We start from the raw sequence: 26,285 nt of genomic DNA, 5'->3' as shown, positions 1-26,285 counted from the left end.
GAATATTTCAATAGAACGTCTTTTCTTTGGAATAGACAACTACTTCACCTTCTTTATAAACATCAATGGCTTCATCAGGATGGTTTTATCACAGTTCATCACACACATTAGTGAACTTAACACTTTCTTTGAACCACAACCTTTCACCACAATGTAGTATTTCAATCGGCCTCATTATGAGCTTGGCGATCCGGAATTAAGGGTGCCGGTAGCAACATACCAGCACCCTTTCTGGACCACCAAACTGTAAGTCTGCCAGTAGGGGCACGGTACTCCTGACAGGCCTGACTCGTCGGGAGTTCAGACCCACTGTTATCAATGGTGCCGGTGCTTCAGTGACCCCATTCCTGTGGAGTCACTATCGGACTGCACGGGAATGGGGATTTACCATTCCACCACCGCTCATGATATCCCGGTGGAACTGGGATATCAGCCGACAGAAGCAGTGTTACTGGGCCGGCGGTAGCCCACCGCCTACCAGTGGGTTTTACCACCAATCCTGTAATGAGACGCAATATCGTCTTCCTGGTCCACTAACTTGCCAGGACTACCACTAACAATCTCTTTCCTGGTATACTCGCCTACTAGGATAAACATTCTACCACTACTACAAGTACACTGTGGTGAGAGTTTGACTTTCAACAACATTGAGATTCACAACTTCTTTCATAAGGATATTGATGCTGTTTGTTCCACTCATTTGTTTGCCACATGCAATGCAGGTTATGTTCCTCTCCCCCTTGATACCTTCCACAAGAAGGGCTTCTCTCCTGCCACCTTTGACTTTCTACTATCACACCAGGTAACTGGTAACTGCGGGTAATGTCTCTTATTCAAGTTTCTCTCTTTAAGAAAGCTGTTTCCCTTTTTATTTGTAATAGGTTTTTTTGGCTTAGGTAATACTGGTTGTTATTTGGATTAAATATTGCCTCCTCTTTTCTTTGGTATTGTTGGTTACAGTTTGGGTTGAATATTACCCCCTCTTTACTTGGACAATGATACTGCCAAACTTTCTCCTCTCGTTTCCTCTCAATATGAGTATTGTGCCAAAAATACTCTTTCATTTGGTCGGTATTCAAAACATTTGTAAGCAGCAAGCAGATTGTTATGGAGCACATCAGGGGCACCTCATTAGTCTCTCCTTGCGCATCCACTTAACAAACTGCTGCTGCAACTTCTTCTTCGGTCTTCGGGTCAGGAGCTTCTGACAGCTCCGGTTGTATTCCAGTGTCCAGCACCTTTCACAACAGGAGTCCGCATTGCTCCTCACATTCACCGATGCTCACCAGCCACCAGAGTTGGGTACAGAATACAGAGAGCTTCTCTCTCCCATGGGGCAGCCTGTCACAGCAAAGCTTCCCGCTGCATGACCTCTGCAGTTCAGACTTCTAAGTCCTGCGACTCCCTCTGCACCATAATCCACTACAAACACAGTGGTGTTCCCAGCATCTTCATTTCTTTGCCCTTGCTGCATACACGGCGGCTGACTACTTTTCCTACTGCTTCAAATGGCCTGCACCTGAAGGGGCCTTAAATAATCAAAAGTCCTGCTCAGGTGTGGGCCATTAGAAACACTAGACTGCAACATGCAGTTCTGTGCCTCTGTGCCCCAGTTCCCCGTCCCAGTACCTAGGGCATTATGGGACTTAAATTGCCCAATGTTCTTACTTCCCTTTTTATCAACGGTTTCGATTTTAACTTCATCTAACTCACTCCGATTATAGAATATCCTTATAGGAAAGGGTTTTAGAAGAATTAATGGTTGATCCTTGATTTCATAGCGGGGAATCACATTTATCAGAAGCAATGGTATTGATGTTCTGATCCTTACATGTTCTATTCCCATGCTGGCCATAAAGGTTTCTACTACTAATACTTTGGGTGTTTCTGAAAAAGGGGCCCTTACTCTGACTGCACGCCATTCGGTATTCCGGCATTATGGAAGTATCACCCTCTGAAGAAGATGAGTACTGCATCCCTCCTAACGGAGTGATCCACCTAGCTAATACCACCCCCAGGGTTAGGATCAGATAGCGGCTGTCTTCCCCTGGCCACCTGGGAGGAGATTTCAGGCAGGGATTCTGTGAGGACTCTGCAGTATTCATCACAGTTTCAAACAGTGATCTGGACCCTATGCACCCGTGAATGTGTGGCAAAGAAGCGGCTGAATTCTAATTATGTGAGTAGGGGTCAGACCAGAGCATTAGAGAGAGAGAACCCTGACACTTTATATTTTTATCCATCATAACACTCTTTATCTGAGATTGTTTCTGGAGAGCATTTATATTATTTATTTGCAAATACAGCTCTGGTCTCTGTATGCATTTATTCCAACTATCTCTTGGATTTTTATTGAAACCAGCACTCTGGCCTTGTCAAGAGGGGATGGGAGCCCCTCTCACCCGGGAGCAGGCGGTCTACCAGGAGGAAATCCAGAGCAAGTCCTTCTCCTGAGTAGCCAGCATGCTGTTATGCAGTACCCAATGGTCTCACATCAGGCCTCCTGTACAGGGTGCTTGCCAGTCTCTTTTTGTTTCTTGTAGAACCAGTGAATGGGAGATGAGTCAAAACCATCAGCATCAAAGAGCAAGTAGCCCTCCAGAGCTCACCCTGTCTGCAACAGTTTATTAGAGGCCTGGACCCAAATACATCAATGCAACCCTCCAACATCCAACGCTGCCGTAAGAAGAGAACAAGCAGGGAGAGAGAAAGCTGGTAAACCAGCAATAACATGGCTTCAGGAGAAGCAGCATAATGCTCTCCAGCACTGGGAACAGTGCACCACAGCCAGTGATTCCTTCTGTAGTCCACCACAGACTCTACAATGGGGTCCTAACCCCCAAAGAGACTTTACTGACCGGGGATGCCCAGAACTAAGCCCCCAAATATGAGCATGGACACTTAATGCCGAGGGCTGCAATCATTGTTCCACGATAGGCCCGCACAGAGAAAAGGTATCGGGCTCTTCCAGCTATTTAACAATTCTGCTGATTTTATCATGCCCCGGGTGGGAAGAACAGGGTTAGATTGGACAGGGAAAGTAAACCGGGCAGGAGGAGGGAGGACATAAAAGGAAGGACGGGGACATAAAAGGAAGGACTGGGTGCAGGAAGTTGTGGGTTGTGCATGTGAGATCAGAGGAGGTGGAGGTGGCAGACCAAGAGGAGGAAGGAAGGAGCAGTGGAGTGCAGAGGCGATTTCTGGAGAAGGTGAGGTATTGGTTAGTGAGTGCAAGTGGTACTATGGTGTGAGTCTGCGTGAGAGTGTGGCAATGGGTGGGTAAGTGAAATAGTGTAAGCAGTGACAGTGAAGTGTATGCAACTGAGTGAAAGGAGGGTGGCTGAGTAGAAGGTGAGCAGAGTTGAAGTAGTAGTGAGGAGGAGGGATTAGTAGTATGGAGGAGGGAGTAGTAGTGTGGAGGAGGAAGTTGCAGTGTTGAGGAGGAAGTCGTAGCATGGAGGAGGAAGTAGTAGTGAGTAGGAGTGTGGACTGGCCATCGAAGTGGAGGTGAGTTATATAAGGAGTTAGAGACATTGGAGTGACGGGAGAAAAGGAAGGGAGCAGAAGTGGGTGGAGTTGTAGGAGGAGAAATGTGAAAGGTAAGGAGAGATAGGAGAATGTGAGCACTGTAGATGGAAGATAAAATCAAGCAGGTTGACTGCAAGTCACAATTCCAACCCAATTAGAACACTAACCATTGGATGGAATAGGGACAGTCTTAGGACAGTCTTAGGAAATCCCTGAGAGAGACTAGTTAGAAAAGTAACCCTGCCTTTAGGTCCTCACATTCAGTGCAAGGCAGATGTTGGATGGTAGGGGTTCATATTTGCTGTATACTAACCTGGGGTTTGGGATGCCTGGAGAGAAAGGCTATGGACCCATTACAACCTCAATAAAAACCTTTGAAGTAATTCTTGTGCCATCTGTAACATGTGCCAATTCAAAATGGAGGGCTACCAAAACATCGGAAGATGCATTTATGGTGGTTAGAAGGCAGAGGTGGTCCCCAACCCTCTGTGTTATGTATAGATGTAGTAATTCAGAGTTATTCCTGAGAACCTACATGTGACCACACCTGAGAACCTGGAGATAAAGCTGTAGTGAAGGTTCTTGATAGAAACTGTCCTGTAGCTCCTTAAGATGATGCTCTATCTGGGAACTGTCTTAAGCTCTTCCGCCCTCAAATTGGCTAGAACAGTGAGCGCCTGCTGCACTGGAATTTTGTTAGCACCCCTCATTGTGCTTGAGGATCACACCTTTAATTGATTCAAAGGTGGGCTCTATGGTTGACTGTGCTAGAACTGAGCTATGTTTTCTTTGCCGTTCTAAAGTACCTGCAACATCATTGTACTCTTTGGGCTGGCTTTGGGCTGGACATTTGAAGCTGTCCTCCATCCAGCAGTCCATTGTACTGGCTGATGCATCACTGACCTGTCCTGAAACACCAGTACTGTTGTAATTTGTGGTTGTGGTTGTTCTGCCTTCTACCATTGGCAGTTCTGTAAACTGTGAGCCTGTAGACCTAACTGTCTGGCAGGAACTATTCTTCTATCCCGTTAGGCTGTGTGCAGAGTATAAACTCACCACTGTACCTTCAAACTATGGATTATTTGTTCAGGACTCAGAATACTTTTCCACATGTTTATGGTGCTTTGGCCTTGAATATGTCTGTTGACAGTCTTCAGTACCTGTCAGTATTGTTTGTGTGCAATCCTTTTCCCAAGTGCCACCACCACAACTGTGCACTTCTGACCTTGTTGGTCACGTCTGCAATCTGCCATGTCCGGCCTCTGGTCATTGAGCCTGAGAGCAAATCTCATTTGGTGGGATCCTCTATGCTCACCATCCTGAGTGTTGCCTCTGCTGAAGCCCCCTGGGCCTTTGGTAACTGTTACCTGTATTTTGCCTTTAAATAGGAGAACACGTTTGACTTTGTCACATTCTTTTTTCTATAAGGATGATGTTTCTCAAACGCTTAAACCTTCTACAAATATCTAATGTCCTTGTTGAGATTTTGTGTAATTGCTTGTGATGTTTTGAACATATTTACTTTTGTATAGGCTGTTTATATTTGTAAAGTACTTACCTTTAAGATCTAGATATGTTTTACTACAACTAATAGGTTTTCAGTGTATGTAATATGGATATTTTTTATTGTGTGCATATGTGTTGCTTATCTGTAGTTTTTGACCACCTTCCAGGAGGCCTATACAGGATGGACACAAGACAGATTCAGGAGACAGTGTTCACACACCTTAATTGATATATTAATCTACCTAGACAGATACAAGTTCAAAGTTCATTGCTGATCCTCCATGCTTTGCAAAATGATTCTTTGGATTGGTTGACTGAAACTGTAACATTGTCAAACTACTTGAGCGAACCTGTAACAGTAGCAAAACACTTGCTATCATTAACGAGTGGGGAGAAATCATTTATTATACATGCAAAGATTTATTTTCCTTTGCTATACTTTTGTCGCTTCTGAGGGAGAGCTCCAGACTCTCTGTTCTGTAGGCAGTGTCTGGGTATTGCCCTGCACGTTCTCAAGAGGTGTTGCCCTACTTGGCTAATGGGGTGGAAGAGGGTTAGACCCACAAGAGCAGTCTTTCGTGCAGCACTGTAATTGTCTCCTGCCTTGTGATGAGGAAAAAGTTGGGATGACCAGGGGATATGCCCCATTCCACCCTGAGCCCAAAATCGTCTGGCTCTGGATCATGCCGGGCCTCTTGAGTATCCACCTTGGGGGTCCCCAAAACAAGGCAGCGGTACATCATCACACACTCCTTTCCCAAGAGAAAAGTCTGTCTGAATAGCCTAACAATACGGGTTGTTTTTTCTAAGCGCTCACCAGGTCACGTTGGGAAAATCTCCCTTACAGCCAGGAACCCAGCAGAATCACAAAAAGATCTTCCCAAAATCTTCAAGGGCATAACCCAACAGCCAAGAAATGCTCCCCTATTTTGATTACTCTGCAATTTTAAGGACATATTATGCACTGAGAATACGTTTTATGCATTATAGGGGGAGAGATTGTAGGTAGAGGCAAGACCAGAAATATATATCGGGGCCCTATATACCTAATCAGGTATTGGATAGGCTGTAGGGGGATTTGGGTATCCCTCCTTTACTTTGCCTTGAATACTTGCCTTACAATTTCTGAGTCAACCTTCCGTTCGCCAAACATTTACTTTTGGGTCTTCCCCTATGATGATGAAGTGAATGCAAGGGCAAGTGATAGCCAGGAGAAGCAAAGGTATTGGGAAGTAAATGTGACGATGGGAATGTATGGTGAAGTGAATGCAGGGGAAGTAAAGACATACATCCAACGGTTTGATGGTGAGAAGCTCACTTGGCAATTATTTGAAATTTTGAGAATACTGACAAGGACAGAGAAAAGCTATAAGCAATAATTAAGTATGGAACAAAATGAGAGTCTGTGCCCAAAGCCTAGGGGATAGAAAATGAAGGAGAGGTTTATGTGGAGGCTGGAGTTTTTCAGGAACAAGGCCCAACGAAAGAGATATGTAAACTATGCACCAACAATGACAAAAAAGACTAAACCAATACAAACGAAGTCTGAAGCATAAACAAAATCCAAATAAGAGCCAGAGTAGCATCTGAGTGTGGAGAATTCAGGAAACAATATAATCTTAATTTTAATAAGATCGAGCTATTCAGAAAATACTGATTACAGGAGACGGTCCCGAAGATGCAAAACAAAATCCAGTGTGCACTTGAGAAGCTGGGGAAGTTCTATGCCCAAAGCACATCGGAAAAACGAACTTGATTACTTTATCAGACAGAGCTAAGAACAGTAGACATAGGTGAGAACCAAGTAACGTGGGAAAACAAAGACATTCATCAATGACCCTGAGGGAAAAGGTGCTTAGTGAGAAAAGAACTGAACGATTGGCTGAATGTGTGAATAGATTTAAATAATGCACTTGTTGGGTTTCTGCTCTTGCCTAAGGCGGGTGGCCAGGGGAAGTTGACTCTAGATTAATTCAACAAGGAACATAGGCGAAAAGGTGCTTTTCAACTCGTTTACTGAAATATCAGCATTTTTTTTAATTCTCAGCTCAACTTGTAATTTGATCAGAGTAAAAAAGGATGTATTCAGATTTCTTGTTTGCCAAATGTATGTTTCCTGAATATGTCTGTCTATTTCAAAGTGGGTGAGAGTCACACTGTCAGGTGACATTTGCGATGGCCTGCTGAGCCAATGCTAATTGCTGTATGACCAGATGAAAATAGTTATCATTGAGGGAGAGGCCTTTGTTTTTTGCAAAAATAACTATTAACAGCAAACAAAAAAGTACATTATTTAATTGTAGTAAGTTAGTACACTGGATCTCTTTTAAAAGGTTAGAATGATCAATTATAATGAGCACTGCCAGCATATAATTTAGTTATAAAAAAAGTCACACTTGTCCTACCGAGCTGAGCACATTCTCAAAACCTATTATAACCTTATAAAATACTGGAATGCAGTACTCAATCTTTTGGCTATGGCGGGAGGCAAGGATTTACAGTGGGTTTCTTGTGAACTCATTCCTTCAGGATATGGATTTACCTGAGATATGGCTGAACCCTACAAACATAAGCGCAGCCATTTGTGCGACAATAAAAGGAAGGTCCACACAGATGGGTAATGAGAATGTGTTGGCGGATGCTGCTGCCCTCAAATTGGACCCTGGTTACCTTGACCTAAGGCACACTGTGGGTTACAAACAGTATTTGGACGTGACATACCCAGCGTATGAAAAGGCACTGTATTTGCGCTTCCGATTTGGAAGCTTCCCGTTGGCTGCAAACACGCCAAAGTGGCTTCCTGGCTTCCGATTTGGAAGCTTCCCGTTGGCTGCAATCACGCCAAAGTGGCTTCCTGGCAACACAAGCATTTGTCCACTATGTAAAGAGGGTAACAATACACTTATGCACTTTTTGCTACTTTGTAGCAGCTATGCCGCACTCAGAAAATGTATCTGACCCGCCATGGAGAATGGTTAAAATTCGGCAAGCAGCGAGTGCAGTGATATTTCTGGGTCAGAGTCTGGACATTCATGTTGTTAGACCAACCCCACATTACATCCATAGGGTCTGGATGTTAAGAGCCAAGTCCTTAACACAACAACCAGGTATCAATACGGCAGTGTAAGCGAGACTGCGCGTTGTTGACTCTCCTCCAATTCTGTTCTATTCACTGTCATGGCAATCGAACAATGATCGTTTAGTATTCACCTGCAAAATGTTATTGCTGTTTTAAGATCAACCACAGTAAGCAAGGCTGTGAGCTGTTGACTATTCTCCATTTTTTTTTATTTACTGTCATCACAACCATCTTTTAGTATTCACCCGCACAATTTTTATTGTTGTTTAAAGATCAACTACATGAACTTTATAGATATACTAACTGTGATGCAATGGTTGTTTTGCAGCTAATTTATTTTATTTTAATGAAATTCATTGTCCTATGTTTTATCCTAATTATATGTACTTTTATGGTTAACTAACCGAAATACAGTTGGTGGTGATAAAATGTTTTGGGATACAATGCTACCATTCCAGGATGGAAACTGCTACACTCTTACTACACTGTTTTCGAAATACTCCTATCCAACGTTCCCTGTAAGGTGTGCGCCTGTGCGGCCGCACTTCTTTGATTGGGAAACTGCACATTTACAGGCCGATTCATGGAATCAACGTGCACCGAAAAAACGGCGCACGCGTGCTAAAACGTGCGATTCGCAGAGAAACAGCGAAAATCGCAGTGCAAGTGCGATTATCGCACAGAAAACATCGCACATCAATTCATGGAAGTCCGTGCACGCGCAAAATGTGGGATGTGCGCTGAGAAAGTGCGCGGCGCACGCTGGCGCACAGGTCAACGAACGCCGTGCGATAAGGCCACAGCGAATTCGCACATAGCGCGGCGCACATAACAAAAGTAGGCGTAACACGGGGCGTCACACGCAGAATGGGGAACAACTCGTGAAAATGTGGGCGTCACGGGGGAAGTACAGGAGGCAAGTGCGCAGAACGCCCACACGCTCGCCTACAACACGTATTCATGGAATCGAACAGGGAAAAACAGCGCACGGCCAAAGACGCGCACAGGCCCATACATGTCCGCCACACGAAAGCAGGCGGTAGCGTCCCTGCGCAGGAAAAAAATGTGCGCCCACACGCGCGAGAAGGCCCACACGCGCTCGGGCCTGGGGGAGCGTGTGCGTGTATTCCAGGGGTGCGCGTGAAGTTCCACACGCGATTGGCCTGGGCGCGTGTATTTCAGGGGTGCGCGAGAAGCTTCTCACACGCGATTGGCCTGGACGCGTGCATTTCAGGGGCTCGCTGGTGTTATCACACGCGATCGGGCCTGGGGGAGCGGGGTATGTGTATTCCAGGGGCTCGCGGGTGTTTTTACACGCGATCGGGCCTGGGGAAACGGGGTACGTGTGTTTCAGGGGCTCGCGGGTGTTTACACACGCGATCGGGCTGGGGGAGCGTGTGCGTGTATTTCAGGGGTGCGCGTGAAGTTCCACACGCGATTGGCCTGGGCGCGTGTATTTCAAGGGTTGCGCGAGAAGCTTCTCACACGCGATTGGCCTGGGCGCGTGTAATTCAGGGGCTCGCGGGTGCTATCACACGCGATCGGGACTGGGGGAGCGGGGTACGTGTATTCCAGGGACTCGCGGGTGTTTTTACACACGATCGGGCCTGGGGGAGCGGGGTACGTGTATTTCAGGGGCTCGCGGGTGTTTACACACGCGATCGGGCCTGGGAGAGCGTGTGCTTGTATTTCAGGGGAGCGCGTGAAGTTCCACACGCGATTTGGCCTATGCGCGTGTATTTCAGGGGCTCGCGGGTGTTTTTACACGCGATCGGGCCTGGGGGAGCGGGGTACATGTATTCCAGGGGCTCGCGGGTGTTTTTACACGCGATCGGGCCTGGGGCAGCGGGGTATGTGTATTTCAGGGGTTCGCGGGTGTTTACACACGCGATCGGGCCTGGGGGAGCGTGTGCGTGTATTTCAGGGGTGCGCGTGAAGTTCCACACGCGATTGGCCTGGGCACGTGTATTTCAGGGGCTCGCGGGTGTTTTTACACGCGATCGGGCCTGGGGGAGCGGGGTACATGTATTCCAGGGGCTCGCGGGTGTTTTTACGCGCGATCGGGCCTGGGGCAGCGGGGTATGTGTATTTCAGGGGCTCGCGGGTGTTTACACACGCGATCGGGCCTGCGGGAGCGTGGTACGTGTATTCCAGGGGCTCGCGGGTGTTTTAACACGCGATCGGGCCTGGGGGAGCGTGTGCGTGTATTCCAGGGGTGCGCGTGAAGTTCTTCACGCGATCGGGCCTGGGGGGGAGCGGGGTACCACTCACCGTCTGCCTTGCGTGTAGAAGAACGCGTAGCCAACACCCGCTGTGAAGTAATAGCGTGTGAACCCCAACGGATGGAAAACACACGCACCGCACGAAAAGCACGTACAGAGCAGTGTAAAGACACGCGGGATCTCCAAGCCCTGCCAGGGCAACGCCCGTGCGCGAAACTCCACAGACGCGCTTACGCTGTAAGGGCCTTTGGTCCAATGAAATCGCGTACGCGTGCTTTTTCTCCTTTCCTCGAATTTCACGCTGACGTGCAGGATTTTCACGTGCCAAATCACTCCGTATCAAGCTGGCCATGCGAAAACACACGGAAGACCACGCTCCTGCCCAGAAGGCCGAATCACTGCCCCCCAGTGCCCCGAGCAGCCTCCCACCTGCCATCTGCTGCTGCCTGCCTGCCTGCCTGCTGCCACCGTGCCCTGCCATTTGGTGCCTGCACATCAGCCATCTGCAGGGGTCCAGTTGCTGTGTCCACCCCTGCTGGAACAGAAGACTCCCGACTCGGATAACATCGCTCCACAGCCCAGCCCCAGGACCCAGTTGCCCACCCACTCCTGCCCCTGGGGTTGCCATGTCGGGCACATCAACATCTGACACCAGTGGCAACCCCCGGCCAGAGGGGCAGAGGGGCACCAGCTTCACTGCCACCGAAGTTGGTGTCCTGGTGGAGCAAGTCCTGGGGCAGTATGATGCCCTCTTCGGATCGTCCCGCGCCAACAAGGAAGGACGGGAGAGGATCTGGGCCGACTGTGTGGTTGCCATCAACGCGGAGGGGGTGGCAACCCGCACCATCCAGAAGGTCAAGAAGCGCTGGGAGGACTTGAGGTCCAGGACCCTCATAAAGGCCCGGCGCCTCGTGGAGGGGGGCCGGGGCCGCATGAGTTCCATCCAGATGAGGGTCCTGGAACGCGTACACCCAGCGCTCCACGCCCAGGTCCTTGAGAGGGAGACCCGTCTGGAGTTGAGCGGTAAGTGGCCGAGCATTGCTGTGTGAGACAGGGCATGTTGCAGTGTGCTGGTTGTCTGATACTTGCCTGCATGTGTGACATAGGCCATGTACGCATGTATGTGTGCAGGGACATCATGGTAATGCATGTGCGACCAGTAATGTGTGAACCGCACGATTGTTGCATGTGTTTAAATGCGACATGGGGAGCCCTATGCAGATTGCACACATGAGAGCATGGCAGTCTCTGTTCCTGGACATGGGTGGGGGTGAGGGATGGGTGCTGATGCCAGGTACATATATGGTATCCATGTCTGTGTGCCTGACCTGCGTGTCTGTGACTTGTGAATGCCATGGATGCATGACACATGTCTGTGACAATTTACAGATTCACTGATGCAGCCTAGTCATCCTTGTATGCACTGTGATTGGGGTGTACGGGGCCAGATGGATGTGACTGAGGTGAAGTGTGTGCATGTGATAGCCATGACCCATGATGCATGTGAGTACCATACATTGTATGATTCGAGAGTCCATTGGACATGTATGGAAATGTCCATGGCATGCACCATGACTGTCACTGTGTGTGTTTTGCCTGGACTGACACATGTGTTGTGGAGTGACATGATGGAAGTGTACTTTGACAGTGGCACTCATCTGCTATTGCTTCCTGTCTAGGGGACCATTGTACAGTACCCTGATGCTTGTGTTCTATGTCTCCCTCTACGCAGCGGCTAGTGAAGAAGAGGGTGGAGACGGTGCTGTGGAGCTAGGCGGCAGGGATGCCCCCATGGCTGCAGCGGTAGGGGTGGGTGAGCCCCCACAGGGGCCTGCTACGGCGGTAGACGGTGAGGAGCCATCCAGGTTGGTGGTTTCCACAGAGGAGGAGGAGGCCGCCACTGAGGCGCACATGGGGCCTGGTGGGGGCATCCCTGCTGGTGCAAGTGGTGCAGTCCAGGGGCAGGAGGCAGCACAGGTCACCGTGGAGGGGCCTGTGCATGTCGCTGTCCCTGACCCTGTGGGTGCACCACCATGCACCAGCAGGGATGCCCCGTCCCAGGCCCGTCCGCAGGTAGAGGGGATGTCCATGTCATCTGACTCCCCTCCACCTGCGGACGAGGGGACCCCTGGCCGTATGGAGAAGGTCCTGATTGGGGTCGCGATGCGCACGGCTGTGATTCGTGATGCCGTGCGTGCTTCCCAGGAGGAGCACGCACGTCATCACGAAGAGCACCGTGCCGACGTGGCCCAATTGGGATCGTCCATGTTCGGGGGTTTCCTGCATGTGTCGGCCAATCTGGCGGCCCTCTCCTCCTCTGTGGAGACTATACGCCAGTCATTCTCCTTGCCGTCTTCCGGCCCAGATGCCACCAGGGCCCCCTGTGGACCTGCCCTGACCAATGCAGCCAGCTCGGTGGGGATCCCATCCCTGCCACAGTCGGGAGTCAGAGGTCCAGCAGGGGTGGACACCACAGCAACTGGACCCCAGCAGATGGAGGATGTGACGGCATCATCGGGCAGGACGGCGTCGGTGGTTTACATCAGCCTGGATGCGTCGTGCTGGCACAGGCAGTTGCGTCGGAGGCAGCAGCAGGCTCAACGTGGGAGGCATCATGGCTCGGGGCCATCAACATCAGGGGTGCAGGCATCGGCCGGAGGGCAGGAGAACCCTGGAATGGGAGTGGCTTCTGTGTGGGAGCGTTTGTGCCAGCAGATAGGTGCGGAGCGGCAGCGGGCAGAGGAGGAACGGCTGACAATGGGCAGGGCGGAGGACTCCATGCGGAGGGCGCTGAGGCGGGCTGAGTGCCTCGAGGGTCTTCGCAGGGAGTTGGAGCTGGACACTGCATTATCCCTGCGGGACCTCGGGGCCAGGGAACATGCCCGCCTCCAAGCCATTGACCAGGAGTTCGATGATGCCCTGGCCCATGACAACAACCAGTGAGCCGTCGGACTAGCCCGCTGCCTTTGTATATAGTTATATAGTTAGTGTTAGGTTTCCTTTAATTTTTTTTTTATTTGGTTGTGATTCGACAATGCGCCACTTTTTTGTATATAGTTCAGTTATTAGTTAGTTGTCATAGTTAGGTTTCATTTGGTTGGGCTCATGGACCTGGGATTATCTTGTAAATAGTTCTTCAATGGCTTTTTTTCATTTTCTGGATTTTTTTCATGGACATTCATCTTCTTTTGGTTGTTTTGCTTTGTGGTTTTTCTCATTTCATTTCCATTCAAGCTGATTTTCAATACATTTTTGTTTTCATCCTTCAATGTGTCGTATCATCTCATTGCTTTCATGCATGTCATGTTGGGTGTTTTAACATTCACTTGCAGCCATTGTGTGTGACAGACATGTGTTCATTTGCATTATTTACATTGGGTGTGTAACATGTAATTGCCTTTGACATGTGGGTGGATGTGATAGTTGTTTGGGCCTTTTGGCAGGGGGGGATGGCCATTACGGACATGATTGGGGATTGTTGGGACCCAGGTGCAGGGGGGCATGGATGGGACATGGGCGAGGGCCTGGTGGAGGGTGCCCCGCAATTCTGGGGGTGGGGTTGGTGGGGAACATGAGTTGGACATGGGTGGGGGCCTGCTGGCAGGTGCCCCACAGTGCTGGGGGGTGGGGGTGGTGGGGAACATGAGTTGGACATGGGTGGGGGCCTGCTGGCAGGTGCCCCACAGTGCTGGGGGGTGGGGGTGGTGGGGAACATGAGTTGGACATGGGTGGGGGCCTGCTGGCAGGTGCCCCACAGTGCTGGGGGTGGGGGTGGTGGGGAACATGAGTTGGACATGGGTGGGGGCCTGCTGGCAGGTGCCCCACAGGGCTGGGGGGTGGGGGTGGTGGGGAACATGAGTTGGACATGGGTGGGAGCCTGCTGGCAGGTGCCCCACAGTGCTGGGGGTGGGGGTGGTGGGAGACATGGGTGGGGGCCTGGTGGAGGGTGCCCCACAGTGCTGGGGGGTGGGGGTGGTGGGGAACATGAGTTGGACATGGGTGGGGGCCTGCTGGCAGGTGCCCCGCAATTCTGGGGGTGGGGGTGGTGGGGAACATGAGTTGGACATGGGTGGGGGCCTGCTAGCAGGTGCCCCACAGTGCTGGGGGTTGGGGGGCAAGGGGACATGAGTTGGTGATCATTAGTGCAAGGAGACATGTGCCTTTGCTGGGGGGCATGCCCATGTTGGGTGGGCTGCCTGCGGGACATGACCAGGGATGCAGGGTAGTCCCCTGTGGTGTGGGCTGCCTGCAGGGGCCGTGGAGGGTGTACAGGGAACACCTGGGAGGACCCACACTGGCAAATCACATGTAGGACTCCCCGGCACCCCTGAAATACACGTACCCTGCTGAAATCGCGTGTAAAACTTTCCGCGCCCCCCTGGTATACACACACACGCTCCCCCAGGACAGATCACGTGTAAAACTTTGCGCGCACCCCTGGAATACCCGCACACAGCACAATCGCATATGGAACTTCGCACGCACCCATGAAATACCCCCACGCAGCCCAATCGCGTGTGAAACCACCCGCGAGCCGCTGAAATACACGCGCCCAGGCCAATCGCGTGTGAAACCACCCGCGAGCCCCTGAAATACACGCGCCCAGGCCAATCGCGTGTGGAACTTCTCGCGCACCTCTGAAATACACGCGCCCAGGCCAATCGCGTGTGGAACTTCTCGCGCACCTCTGAAATACACGCGCCCAGGCCAATCGCGTGTGGAACTTCTCGCGCACCCCTGAAATACACGCACACGCTCCCCCAGGCCCGATCGCGTGTGAAACCACCCGCAAGCCCCTGAAATACACGCGCCCAGGCCAATCGCGTGTGGAACTTCTCGCGCATCCCTGTAATACACGCACACACTCCCCCAGGCCCGATCGCGTGTGAAACCACCCGCGAGCCCCTGAAATACACGCGCCCAGGCCAATCGCGTGTGAAACCACCCGCGAGCCCCCGAAATACACGCGCCCAGGCCAATCGCGTGTGGAACTTCTTGCGCTCCTCTGAAATACACGCGCACAGGCCAATCGCGTGTGGAACTTCTCGCGCATCTCTGAAATACACGCGCCCAGGCCAATCGCGTGTGGAACTTCTCGCGCACCTCTGAAATACACGCGCCCAGGCCAAGCGCGTGTGGAACTTCTCGCGCACCCCTGTAATACACGCACACGCTCCCCCAGGCCCGATCGCGTGTGAAACCACCCGCGAGCCCCTGAAATACACGCGCCCAGGCCAATCGCGTGTGAAACCACCCGCGAGCCCCTGAAATACACGCGCCCAGGCCAATCGCGTGTGGAACTTCTCGCGCACCTCTGAAATACACGCGCCCAGGCCAATCGCGTGTGGAACTTCTCGCGCACCTCTGAAATACACGCACCCAGGCCAATCGCGTGTGGAACTTCTCGCGCACCCCTGAAATACACGCACACGCTCCCCCAGGCCCGATCGCGTGTGAAACCACCCGCGAGCCCCTGAAATACACGCGCCCAGGCCAATCGCGTGTGGAACTTCTCGCGCACCCCTGTAATACACGCACACGCTCCCCCAGGCCAGATCGCACGTGAAACCACCCGCGAGCCCCTGAAATACACGCGCCCAGGCCAATCGCGTGTGGAACTTCTCGCGCACCTCTGAAATACACGCGCCCAGGCCAATTGCGTATGGAACTTCTCGCGCACCCCTGTAATACACGCACATGCTCCCCCAGGCCCGATCGCTTGTGAAACCACCTGCGAGCCCCTGAAATACACGCGCCCAGGCCAATCGCGTGTGAAACCACCCGCGAGCCCCTGAAATACACGCGCCCAGGCAAATCGCGTGTGGAACTTCTCGCGCACCTCTGAAATACACGCGCCCAGGCCAATCGCGTATGGAACTTCTCGCGCACCTCTGAAATACACGCGCCCAGGCCAATCGCGTGTGGAACTTCTCGCGCACCCCTGAAATACACGCACACGCTCCCCCAGGCCCGATCGCGTGTGAAACCACCCGCGAGCCCCTGAAATACACGCGCCCAGGCCAATCGCGTGTGGAACTTCTCGCGCACCCCTGTAATACACGCACACGCTCCCGCAGGCCCGATCACGTGTGAAACCACCCGCGAGCCCCTGAAATACACGCACCCAGGCTAATCGCGTGTGTTACTTCTCGCACTGGTACAGGGTTGGCGCAGCCCTTTGCGATGGTTTTGCGATCTTGATGGCATTTCCTTGCGCGAGGGTGTTCTCGGGGGCGTAACTGGCGCTGCTGCAGGGTCGCTGCGCCACTCTGCGCCACGTCTGCTTTTGGAGGTGGGAATCCATGAATACGCTGTGCGCGGAAATTGGTTTTATCGCACGCGGCTGGCGCAGACATTCGCACGGGCACGCTGTGCGCCAGCCGCGTGCGACACTTTTGGAAGGAATTACATGAATCGGCCTGATAGTTTATTTTGCCACGCACGTGCCCCCCCTCCCTTCAATCATCATTGTATTTTTTGTTGAACAGATTTTTTTATTTTGTATTCATGTTGACAGGCTGCATGGCTCAGCCACTTACACGTTGATGCAGTCACATGCCTTTAATTTGATTGGCTGTAGCAGCGCTTGGATGTGCGTGCTGCACTGCTACAGCCAATCAAAAACAGTTGCTCACACGGTTGCTCCCGCCCACTCACTCTGACATTCAAGCCTTGTGCGTGAGGCGTGGCAGCAGGCACCTTGGTTGGAGGCGCTCAGTGCAGTCGAGTTACTCGTGTTCCACAGCTACTTCCAGCATTTCAGGCCTACGTGCTGGGCTGTGGGCACTGGTGGTGAGCAAAACAGACGGCGGCACTGGCGGCTGTTTATTTAGGGGGGGTGCCCAGGGGCAATTAAATAATTATAGCTGCAGCGTCAGTGTGAAATGGGACGTGCCCCTCTGCCTGTGACAGGAAGAGGGGCACGTCCCATTTCATGTCGTTTTCTCTTTTAATGTACTGCTGAGCTCGTTGGCTCCTGCATAATGTATTGCATTAGGATGCTGGCGGTGGTGGGGTGCTACAGGTTTGGCCCAGCCACAAGTTTCACTGAGTGTGGGTGGGGTGGGGTAGGCGGCGGGCACACAAGGGGCTGAGCACCGAGGTGCTGCAGTAGTCAGGTTTGAGAGGGCCCGTCTGGGTCACGGTTCGCTTGGCTTCCTTCTGTGCATCAGTGAACGCTGCAGCCAAACCCTTCCATCAAGGCTTGATGTTTGTGTATCGAATGGCAAGTTTTGAAAAACTAAAGCAAGCAGGAAGAAGCTCTTGTGGTTTATTGGATGTTTTGGTCGTCAGAAGACGAGACTTGCGAGAGGTTTGCAGTTGGTCATCCGTCCCTGAATTTCTGAGCCAAAATGCAACGTCCCTGCGGGGTGGGCTTGAACAACCAACATTTCCGAACGTGCAAACCCATTGCGCCAGAGAGACTCATGCAGTGCTTACAATGGGGCCTGATTGGTGTGCTGTTTGCTTATGCTTCCCAAGCAACCTGAAAATCTTTCTAAAATGTCTCTATTTCCCACAGGAAATCAGGGCATAAGAGCACTAAACCAAAAACACAGGAGATTTTAGTAGAGGACACAACCCATCAACCGTGCACCAAATGTCCTCTCTAGGCATAACTTGCTATGACGAAAGAGCCACTGTTGTATACTTTGTTAGTTCGCCCTAGTGTATCACTATCCCACACCTAACCCTTCATTCCTTACCAAACTGAGTTCAACTCTCAACACTTCAGCAGCTCTCCGTATGTAGCCTGTGCCCCCTTGTGTCTTGTTAATCTGAAATGTGTCTTCGATCCACTACGGCTCTCGTCCACCGAAATAACACTTGTTTTGCTGCCCCCAATATTTGTGCGTTGGCCCTGTGAAGTTTTGTTTTATCTCCTAATCGATTAAAACCATACCTAGCTGTGCCCATATTCTACGTTTGGTGAAAGCCTAATTGCAAAACGAATGTCTTGTAGCCCCCACTATGTGTGGTACGGCCTTGTGAAGTTTTCTTTTATTGCCTAATCGATGAAAACCGTACCTAGCTGTGCCCATATTTTACCTTTGGGGAAAACCTAATTGCAAAACTAATGTCTTGTAGCCCCCACTATGTGTGGCGCGGCCTTGTGAAGTTTTGTTTTATTGCCGAATCGATAAAAACCGTACCTAGCTTTGCCCATATTTTACCTTTGGTGAAAGCCTAATTGCAAAGCTAATGTCTTGTAGCCCTTACTACCTGGAGCGTGGCCCTTGGGAAGTCATGCATTATTGCCCAATTATTGAATATCGTACCTAGTTGTGCCTATATTCCACCCTGGCGAAAGCCCAAAATTGCATAACAATTGTCTCACAATCTCTATCAACTTGTGACTGACCTCAGCCAAACTCTGCATGTCTCGGTTTCAACCCCTAACTGTACTACACTTTGTGTATAGCCTGTCTAGCACGAGGAGTGGCTTTGTTAAGTTGTATACATAATACCTATTATGACTGTACCCATGCACTTTACGACTTATGTAACCATCTTCTTGCACTTTGTTACCAGCGCCTAGATTCCTACAGGCTTTGTGTGCTGTAATAAATGCAAAAATAAAAGGGCGCAGCAGGCTGAACCCAGAGAACACAGGAGAAATTACTCGGTTTTACTGAGTGGCCCACTCTGTATCTTTGTGCCAAAAACAGTAGCGCCCCTGGGTGGGCTTGAACCACCAACCTTTAGGGTAAAAACCGAATGTGCTAATCGATTGCGCCCCAGAGACTTGCTGGCATGTGCATTCTGCCTTTGGCCTAATTGCATTGCTATTCTTTTCTGATTAGCATAAAACCTGATCTTTTTTCTGAAAAAGGCATGCCTCCCATTAGCACTGCAGTGCTTTAGACCACTCCCTTGCTTCCCTGTGTCCCCAAATACACAATAACATTGGGCACAGTAGAAGACACATTCCTGCAGATTTCACAACAGTGCACCAAGGTTTCTCTATGTAGGTACGCTGCCGAGAAGCAAGACCTGCAGCAGTTGCATTCTTCTGTTAAAAGAGGGCAGCAGAATACACCCAGAGAACATGTTCGAAGTAACTTAGGTTAACTACATGCAATGCTCTTTATAGATCCCTCTGATTGACTGGGTGAATTTTAGCTTTTGGGGTCGAGTAAGAAATTATGGTCTGGGCCTAGTTGTTCTGGCATTTCGTATGCATGATTTGCAACAGGGAAGTAACATATTGACAGACACCCTTGTAGGGCATGGTCAACGTTTAAAGCAGGCCAACCTCTGTTTTACTGCATGCAGCAGAAGTATTTCCACTTTATCATCTCTTCAAGTGGGCCGCCTGACTGATGTGCTGTTTTGTCTCGGCAGGCACCAATCCAATAGTGGCCCACAGTTGCACACCAGAATGTTTATGTAGTATCCCATTCCAAGGGGGAGTTTTGTCATAAAATGCCATGAAGAGTGTTACAGGCTTCGTTTGCCTCTTGCTGGACCTCTGATTTGGTTGCACAACACTAAGATTCCTCTTATAATGCTCTACTAGTAGTCTAGTCACCCTTTTCTTGGCAGACTTTCTGAGACTGTCGGGATAACTTCCAGGACAATCTGACATTACATGATTCAGTGATTTTTATTTAACTGTCCACTGTCCATCCATAACTCCCCTTCTATTAAGTCGTCTTTGTCATTAATCATGTTCATGTATTGCTTATTTCATTAAACCAATAGAAAGCTTTTCCGCTTTTCCTTTATATTCCATACATTTATTGAACTAAGAATGCAAGAGCTACTGCTGTGATACTAATATTAATTTGTGAGGCAGAATCTGAGTTCCACTAGAAGGACCCCTCTGTTCTTGTACCAATCCATCAAAAAACAAAAGATCTTGCTAATGTTTAGAAATGTAAAAGGACAAAATTTGAGATGAGATAAAGTCTTAGGAGGAGAATAGAGCACCCAAATGTCCCTTGAAGTAGAGCTTGTTGTGCCTCAAATTCGCATTTCCCGCTTGCACACTGTGGAATCGGATCACTAAGCAGTTACCACCACCGGTCTGGCGGTGCATCACTCAGTTGCGCACATGACTGAAAAACAACCCGCACACAACTATTCTTTGGCGCACACAGCCCAAAACAATTAGCGGGAACATTGCCTATGACAAAAGGAAAGCAGACAACACCAGTGAGCGCTTCAGTCTGCTTTGCATAAAGTCACAGAGCATTTTGGGAACATATGAATGACTGCAGATCTTTATACATTTTATAAATCTATCTGTGATAAAAGGGTTACATGCTGAAAACACCAAGTACATAATGCAGACTGGGCTTGGCCTTCATTGAATTCTTTACACTACTCCTGTCAGCACTAATATGTAGTATACTAGCCTGTATGTTTTAATGCCTTGTAGGTTTTGGCTATTTTCGTACACTGATCCTTAGAGGAATGGTAGAGCTTGAAATTACCCAGGTATAAAATGCAAATTAATATTCTTTGACGCTGTACATATTTGGACTGTCCCATTCCTTACCGTAATAACCATCTAATGATGTTGTTCCTGGCACATGCTGTCATCTGAAAGGTATGCATTTCTGCTGTGGTAATGGCTGACTCTGTAAATGGCTGTTCGGTGGGAAGAAAAATATATTTTGTGCTGAGTTGACGTTTTTACATTTGAGCAGACCTTGGCTGAAGTGTGTGCCACTTTAAGTGGTTAACATTCTTCATGTAGCAAATGCATCATTGCTATCTTGACAAATGCAGTTCTATATCTATTTTACGTTTTTTATTATGTGTCAACATTATACCATATGCCACTTTGCTGGGTAGCAGGTAATTCTATGGGATTCAGGAGAACAAATGATCCACGATCAACAATTACCAACAAGCTGGTGAATTGGTCCAATTCTTTGTCTGATTTGTACTTTTCAACACACCCTGAGCTGAACATTTGTGCTCTTGATAACAGAAGAAATGTGTTGTGAACAAGAACGGCCAGGTTTGAACCACACCCTTAGATGTTTATTTGTGGAAGCCAAACTATTACATTGGAGTTCAGGTGGGGGGGATTTGGGATGTAGGGAGGGACACACAGCTTGTGCGTGGTGTTTGGTTAATTAACTGCCATTGACTTCCCATGTCCATGCTAACATCCAAACCTACTCTTGGAGCTAGCTCTATCAAGCAGTAACATCAAACATTGTTTATAGTGATGCTGGTGTTATTTCTAAGAATCTTCTAACAGTTATGGATTAATTACAGCCGTAAATGTGCTACTGGTGTAGTAAAAATCTCTTAAACAAGGGTGCCTTCAGCAACTTGATTTATAAGCAGAATATGCTTTCTTTAAGTAAAGTCCTGTTAAAAGCAAGTGTTGGCAAAGCCGACAGTTTTGGCTTTTGCAGAGGTGTTTGATAGGTATTTTCCAGGCAGTGCAGTCCTGTGTTCAGGTACTCGCACCATTTTCCAGCTGCTGCCATCTTTTGGCCATATAGTATGATTATGGCAGTGCCTAGCAAATCCCTAAACAAGCCAAAACTGTTGGCTTTGCTAATGCTTGTTTAACTTTCCTTGTAGGTTCTTCTGCAATGTGGCCCAATGAGCACAGTGCAGTTATTCAAGCAGCCGATGTTGACTTCCAATTAGTGGTGGTTGTTTTTTAGGCAGCTTTATATGGTGCTTAAAACATTAACCTTGATTGTAACTTGGACGTAGATCTGCCTGTCGTGGGATCCATTAGGAAATGAAATGGGCATGTTGCAAACGCGGTCCCCACTAGATTTAGAGCCAAGCTGTTCAGCTTAGGCTTGACAGAGAGTAGTAGGAGAGTAAAGCAGAATGGAAATGAGCCCCAGTTAGGAACATGGACCTCCCTTATCACCACTGCTCTTAAATGCGGACATGAAAAACCCAGCATCAGTCTTTGTGATGTGAAGTAGTTGGCCTACCACGCAGGACGCCTAAAAGATCATCAATCAATAAAACAATTTTAATAAAACTGTAATTTAAGAAATCTCTCAGTAGCTCAGTCCAACCTTCAGAACATTACTGCTAGTCTAGCAAAGGTCCAGAAGTGGATGCCAGTGGGTAACCTCTACCTAATTGGCTCCAGAAATGTTAAATGCACCATGGTTGTGCCAAGCCCAGCACCTAGGCGTGGGTCCCTGTTAAAGATTCCTGCACATAAAGTGAACACGTATGCAGCTTCTACTTCATTCAGAACAATCCTTTGGCTCCCCAAATGTAGAAGGCCTCTCCAAATGCTTACCAAAACCTAAATCTCCTTAAAATATCTCATTTTCTTCCAAACTGGGCATAAACATACACTGTTCAGACCGCTAGTACTCACACAAAGAGGCTACTGGCGCCCTACAATTAATATACATATATATATATATATATATATATATATATATATATATATATATATATATATATATATATATATATATATTTGTACTGCCAGACAAGTGTGATAGTTTGTATAAAGGGGTGTGACATGGATCTGACAAGGGTCATGCATATTGATGAGTACAGTTAACTGTAAGTTCTTTTTATGTTATGAATTACATCATACTCTGGTCATTGTAAGTTTACTGTTCAGTTTGTGTAACAGTGTTTTAGGCATCTTACATTTTTTTTTAGGCTAGGTAAGTCTTAGTTAAACATTTGGTATGCATTTAGCATTAGACTCATGGTTTAGTCAACCTTTTAAAATGTGCAATCTATGGTAGTGTCCTGTCTTTTTGTTGGACTAGTTGGCCATTTGATGGAGAGTCTGCTCTTCCCTTAAAGTACAATATCACCCTCTTCTCTTTGCTTTCTCCAAGATATTCTTTTTTTGTCCTAATGTGCTAGGGAGTGGATACTAACAGTAAAGGTTAAGTATTACATATTTTACGGTGCAGTATTTATTCTCTTTACACGTTACTTAGTCTATCGCTACATAATTAATTCATAACACATTTGGGCCTTGGTGTCTGTTTGCCATGATGCGTGCAGCTATTTAGCTATTGCATTTAATTTGGGTGTCTTGGGTTCCCCCTTATGATATCTAAGAGGTCAGGCACTAAAGATTAGAATTTAAAATTACCATTATCCCAGGATTGAAATCTTAAAGGCATTCCTATTACAAAAGTGCCTGGCATGTTTAAACTCATTGGAAGAGGAGCAAGCTGCCCCTTTCCTATTTGCCTTGCAGGCACTGTACAGTTTAGGAAATATACATTGGAAATAAGGTTCAGATATACCTCTAGGCATGTCCATGTGTCCACATTTTGGGCCAGATGTAAAACCAGGCCATTGAGTTGCAGCCTTTTTGGGTAACATATGATATGATTTCCAGGGTGTTACACTTATTACCAATTGAACAGCACAACACGTTCAAATACCTGTATGATATGTGTAAAGCCTACGGGGGCAACATCTTAAGGAAGTAGCCTTGTCACTGCATGCAACCTCAATGAACTAAAGGGAAAGCTAAGCCAAATCAATCTACCAATTGTAAACTTAGGTGGAGGAGACAAGAAGGGAAAAACAAAGGAGTACAAGACACCCAACTCTGGAACGCCATGGAGTCCCACTGACACACCCCACCTATCCTTTCCATCTTCATTAAAGTCTTCAATGGCCTTCAATACTGCCCTATCTAGTCTTGTAATCGGCTCACTAGCTCACAGTATTGTAACACCCAATCTCCAAAAAGAGAATGGGCCATCACCACACTGAAACCTAGAATTGGACCATTGGCATCCCACCTAGACCTGGCATTAACCTGGCATTTAAGTAAACACTCATTGAATATGCACACAAAAGAATGTTTCCATGACTTACATCCCATGACACTACCAGTGCTGCAAAAAAGCTCAGTGATGACATGTGTAGCATGTAGCAATGCAAGTATACATTATAAAAAGATAAAACATTTGATATGATATATGTAATTTATAACACGCCCATACACAAGTGTTTCAAGTGTTGACATTTGCTCACCACAATGTCAATTTCTCAATATTCATATGTCTTCTACATAGGTATTGCATTTCAGTATTGTTAAATTATATCCTATCATTCCAGTCTGTTTTCGCCTCATGAAACATTAATTTACATGACCCTCTTTTTCTCCTCTAGTTCCCACTCGTAAGAAATCCGATTTACCAGAAAGGATTTTAGGTATGTATAACATTCATCTGTAACCCGTTAATAAGACCGACCTATCACCTTAAACCAGTACATCCAGTTGGATTAAGGGTTCGACCCACTTGGACATTACCTTAGGTAATTAATATAATACTACAGGAGAATCGCCTATTTTGTTTGCTTTTTGAAAATTGAAATGAACTTTTTTTAATAGTTACTTTTTCCCCCTTTAGCTGAGTTTGTGCTCCAGCCATATTCTTCTGTAGTGTGTATGCAAAAGTTAGTTTCACACCCTTAATTCCCTTTGAAATGGTGCAACAATACTGGATGGTTACATTCCCCCAGGCTGTGTGCATTGCAGTACAGAATAGTATTATCTGATATCTTGCTCCTAGTTAAATTGCCTCCTATAGAAGTCTCATCAAGTGTATTAAAATACATTGGGCCTCATTACGACTCACGCGGTATGGGGATAACGGCGCCGGTAGAGCTCTCGGTGCCGTTAACCCCCTACCGCCTCATTACGAGGTCTGCTTGTGGGTCCCGCTGGGGACGCTTAGTTCCAGGCGTCCTTAACGGGTCCCGCAAGCAGACCAAGATGCTAACAATGGGCCTGTCATTAACGGGCCCATGTTAGCATCCTCCCGATTCCCATTGAGCCCTATGGGGGCTCAATTGGGAATGGGGGATGTACCGGGTCCGGGTCCCAGGAAAGGGAATTACCTGGCCCTCCAAGGTCAGAATGGCCCGGTAATTCCTCATTCTAGGAACCCGGACCCGGTACCCGGTATGGGGGTAGCCATGCCGCTAAAAACGGCATGGCTACCTCCATACTCGTAATGAGGCCCATTGTCTGCATTTGGTCTTACGTTTTACAGCTTCCAAGCAAATGTAATTCAAGGTCCGGACTTTTACTTTTGGGCATTGTGGGACTTTGGCTTTTAGCCATTGTGGTAAAGGCGATGTGTATCTGTGACTGTTATTCCTTTGATACATATTATTCTGTGTACTTACATCATCTACAGCCATGTGAATAGCAACACCAACATTTCAACAAGCATTAAGAAAGCTAATCGTTTTGGCTTTTGTGGCGACATTGCATAAAGGGTGTGTTCATGTACATGCTTTGTGTATGTGTGTCCGTATGTCTTGTGGGTGAATGTATCTACAGTATGAGCGCATATTGGCACTTTATATGTATTTATATGACAAAATCCTCTGCCTGACCCTACTGATAAATGGTCAGATCTCCCAGGGGGCTGGGTGCAGCCACAAACTAGGTTATGCTCAGACTGGATGTAGTGTGGGAGTATCCCCTGGCGACCCCCAGTATGACATGCAAGGAAGACAGGGGCTCATCATATTGCCACCACAGAAGATAGTCCTGCCCCTTTTGAGGAATCAAAGCATGTTGGTCCTGCTAAACCGGCAGTGCCTGCATGCACAGAGTCTCTTACATGGGTGAAGTAATCTCAGGTCGGGGAACCATAGAGGCCGTCAGCGAATCATTGAACAAGACCTTCACCCTAATAAAATTAAGAACTGATAGGCTAGCAGAGCCCACCCGAGGGCAGGGTTAGGTTGTTACAACCTGAGAGAAAACAGCCCATGGGAAATGTCTAAACAACCCCAAGTACCACAACAAATTTCAAGGTATCCCTAGTGCAGGACACATTTCCCAATCTCCATATCAGTTGCATAGAGTCACTAACCAGAGTTCCCTTAGGCCAGAGAGTTGCTGGAAAAGGAAGACCAGGGCGTGGCAGAAGGCATTGGGAGTTAGGAAAAAGAGTTAATTTGGAGCTGGCTGGAGAGGTGAGCAGAAGAGCTGGAAAATT

The 26,285-nt window shown here is 48.3% G+C and overlaps 1 protein-coding gene across 2 annotated transcripts in view; it reads left to right on the top strand.

Moving 5' to 3' along the window:
* The window catches only part of FAS (Fas cell surface death receptor), a 292,120-nt gene that overhangs the window by 229,902 nt on the left and 35,933 nt on the right, over positions 1 to 26,285 (top strand). The window contains exon 9 of one of the 2 annotated variants that reach the window (XM_069611265.1): positions 24,439 to 24,480. The exons of the other annotated variant lie outside the window; for it this stretch is intronic. Coding sequence (XP_069467366.1) covers positions 24,439 to 24,480 — 42 coding nt within the window. The remainder of the gene's footprint in view (positions 1 to 24,438; positions 24,481 to 26,285) is intronic. 2 annotated transcript variants of the gene reach the window in all.

Source organism: Ambystoma mexicanum, chromosome 8 (assembly GCF_040938575.1).
Source record: "Ambystoma mexicanum isolate Mex_15411 chromosome 8, UKY_AmexF1_1, whole genome shotgun sequence".
NCBI classification, from domain to species: domain Eukaryota; kingdom Metazoa; phylum Chordata; class Amphibia; order Caudata; family Ambystomatidae; genus Ambystoma; species Ambystoma mexicanum.
The sequence above is the reverse complement of the archived record's forward strand: the minus strand, read 5'-3'. Positions and strand labels throughout refer to the sequence as shown.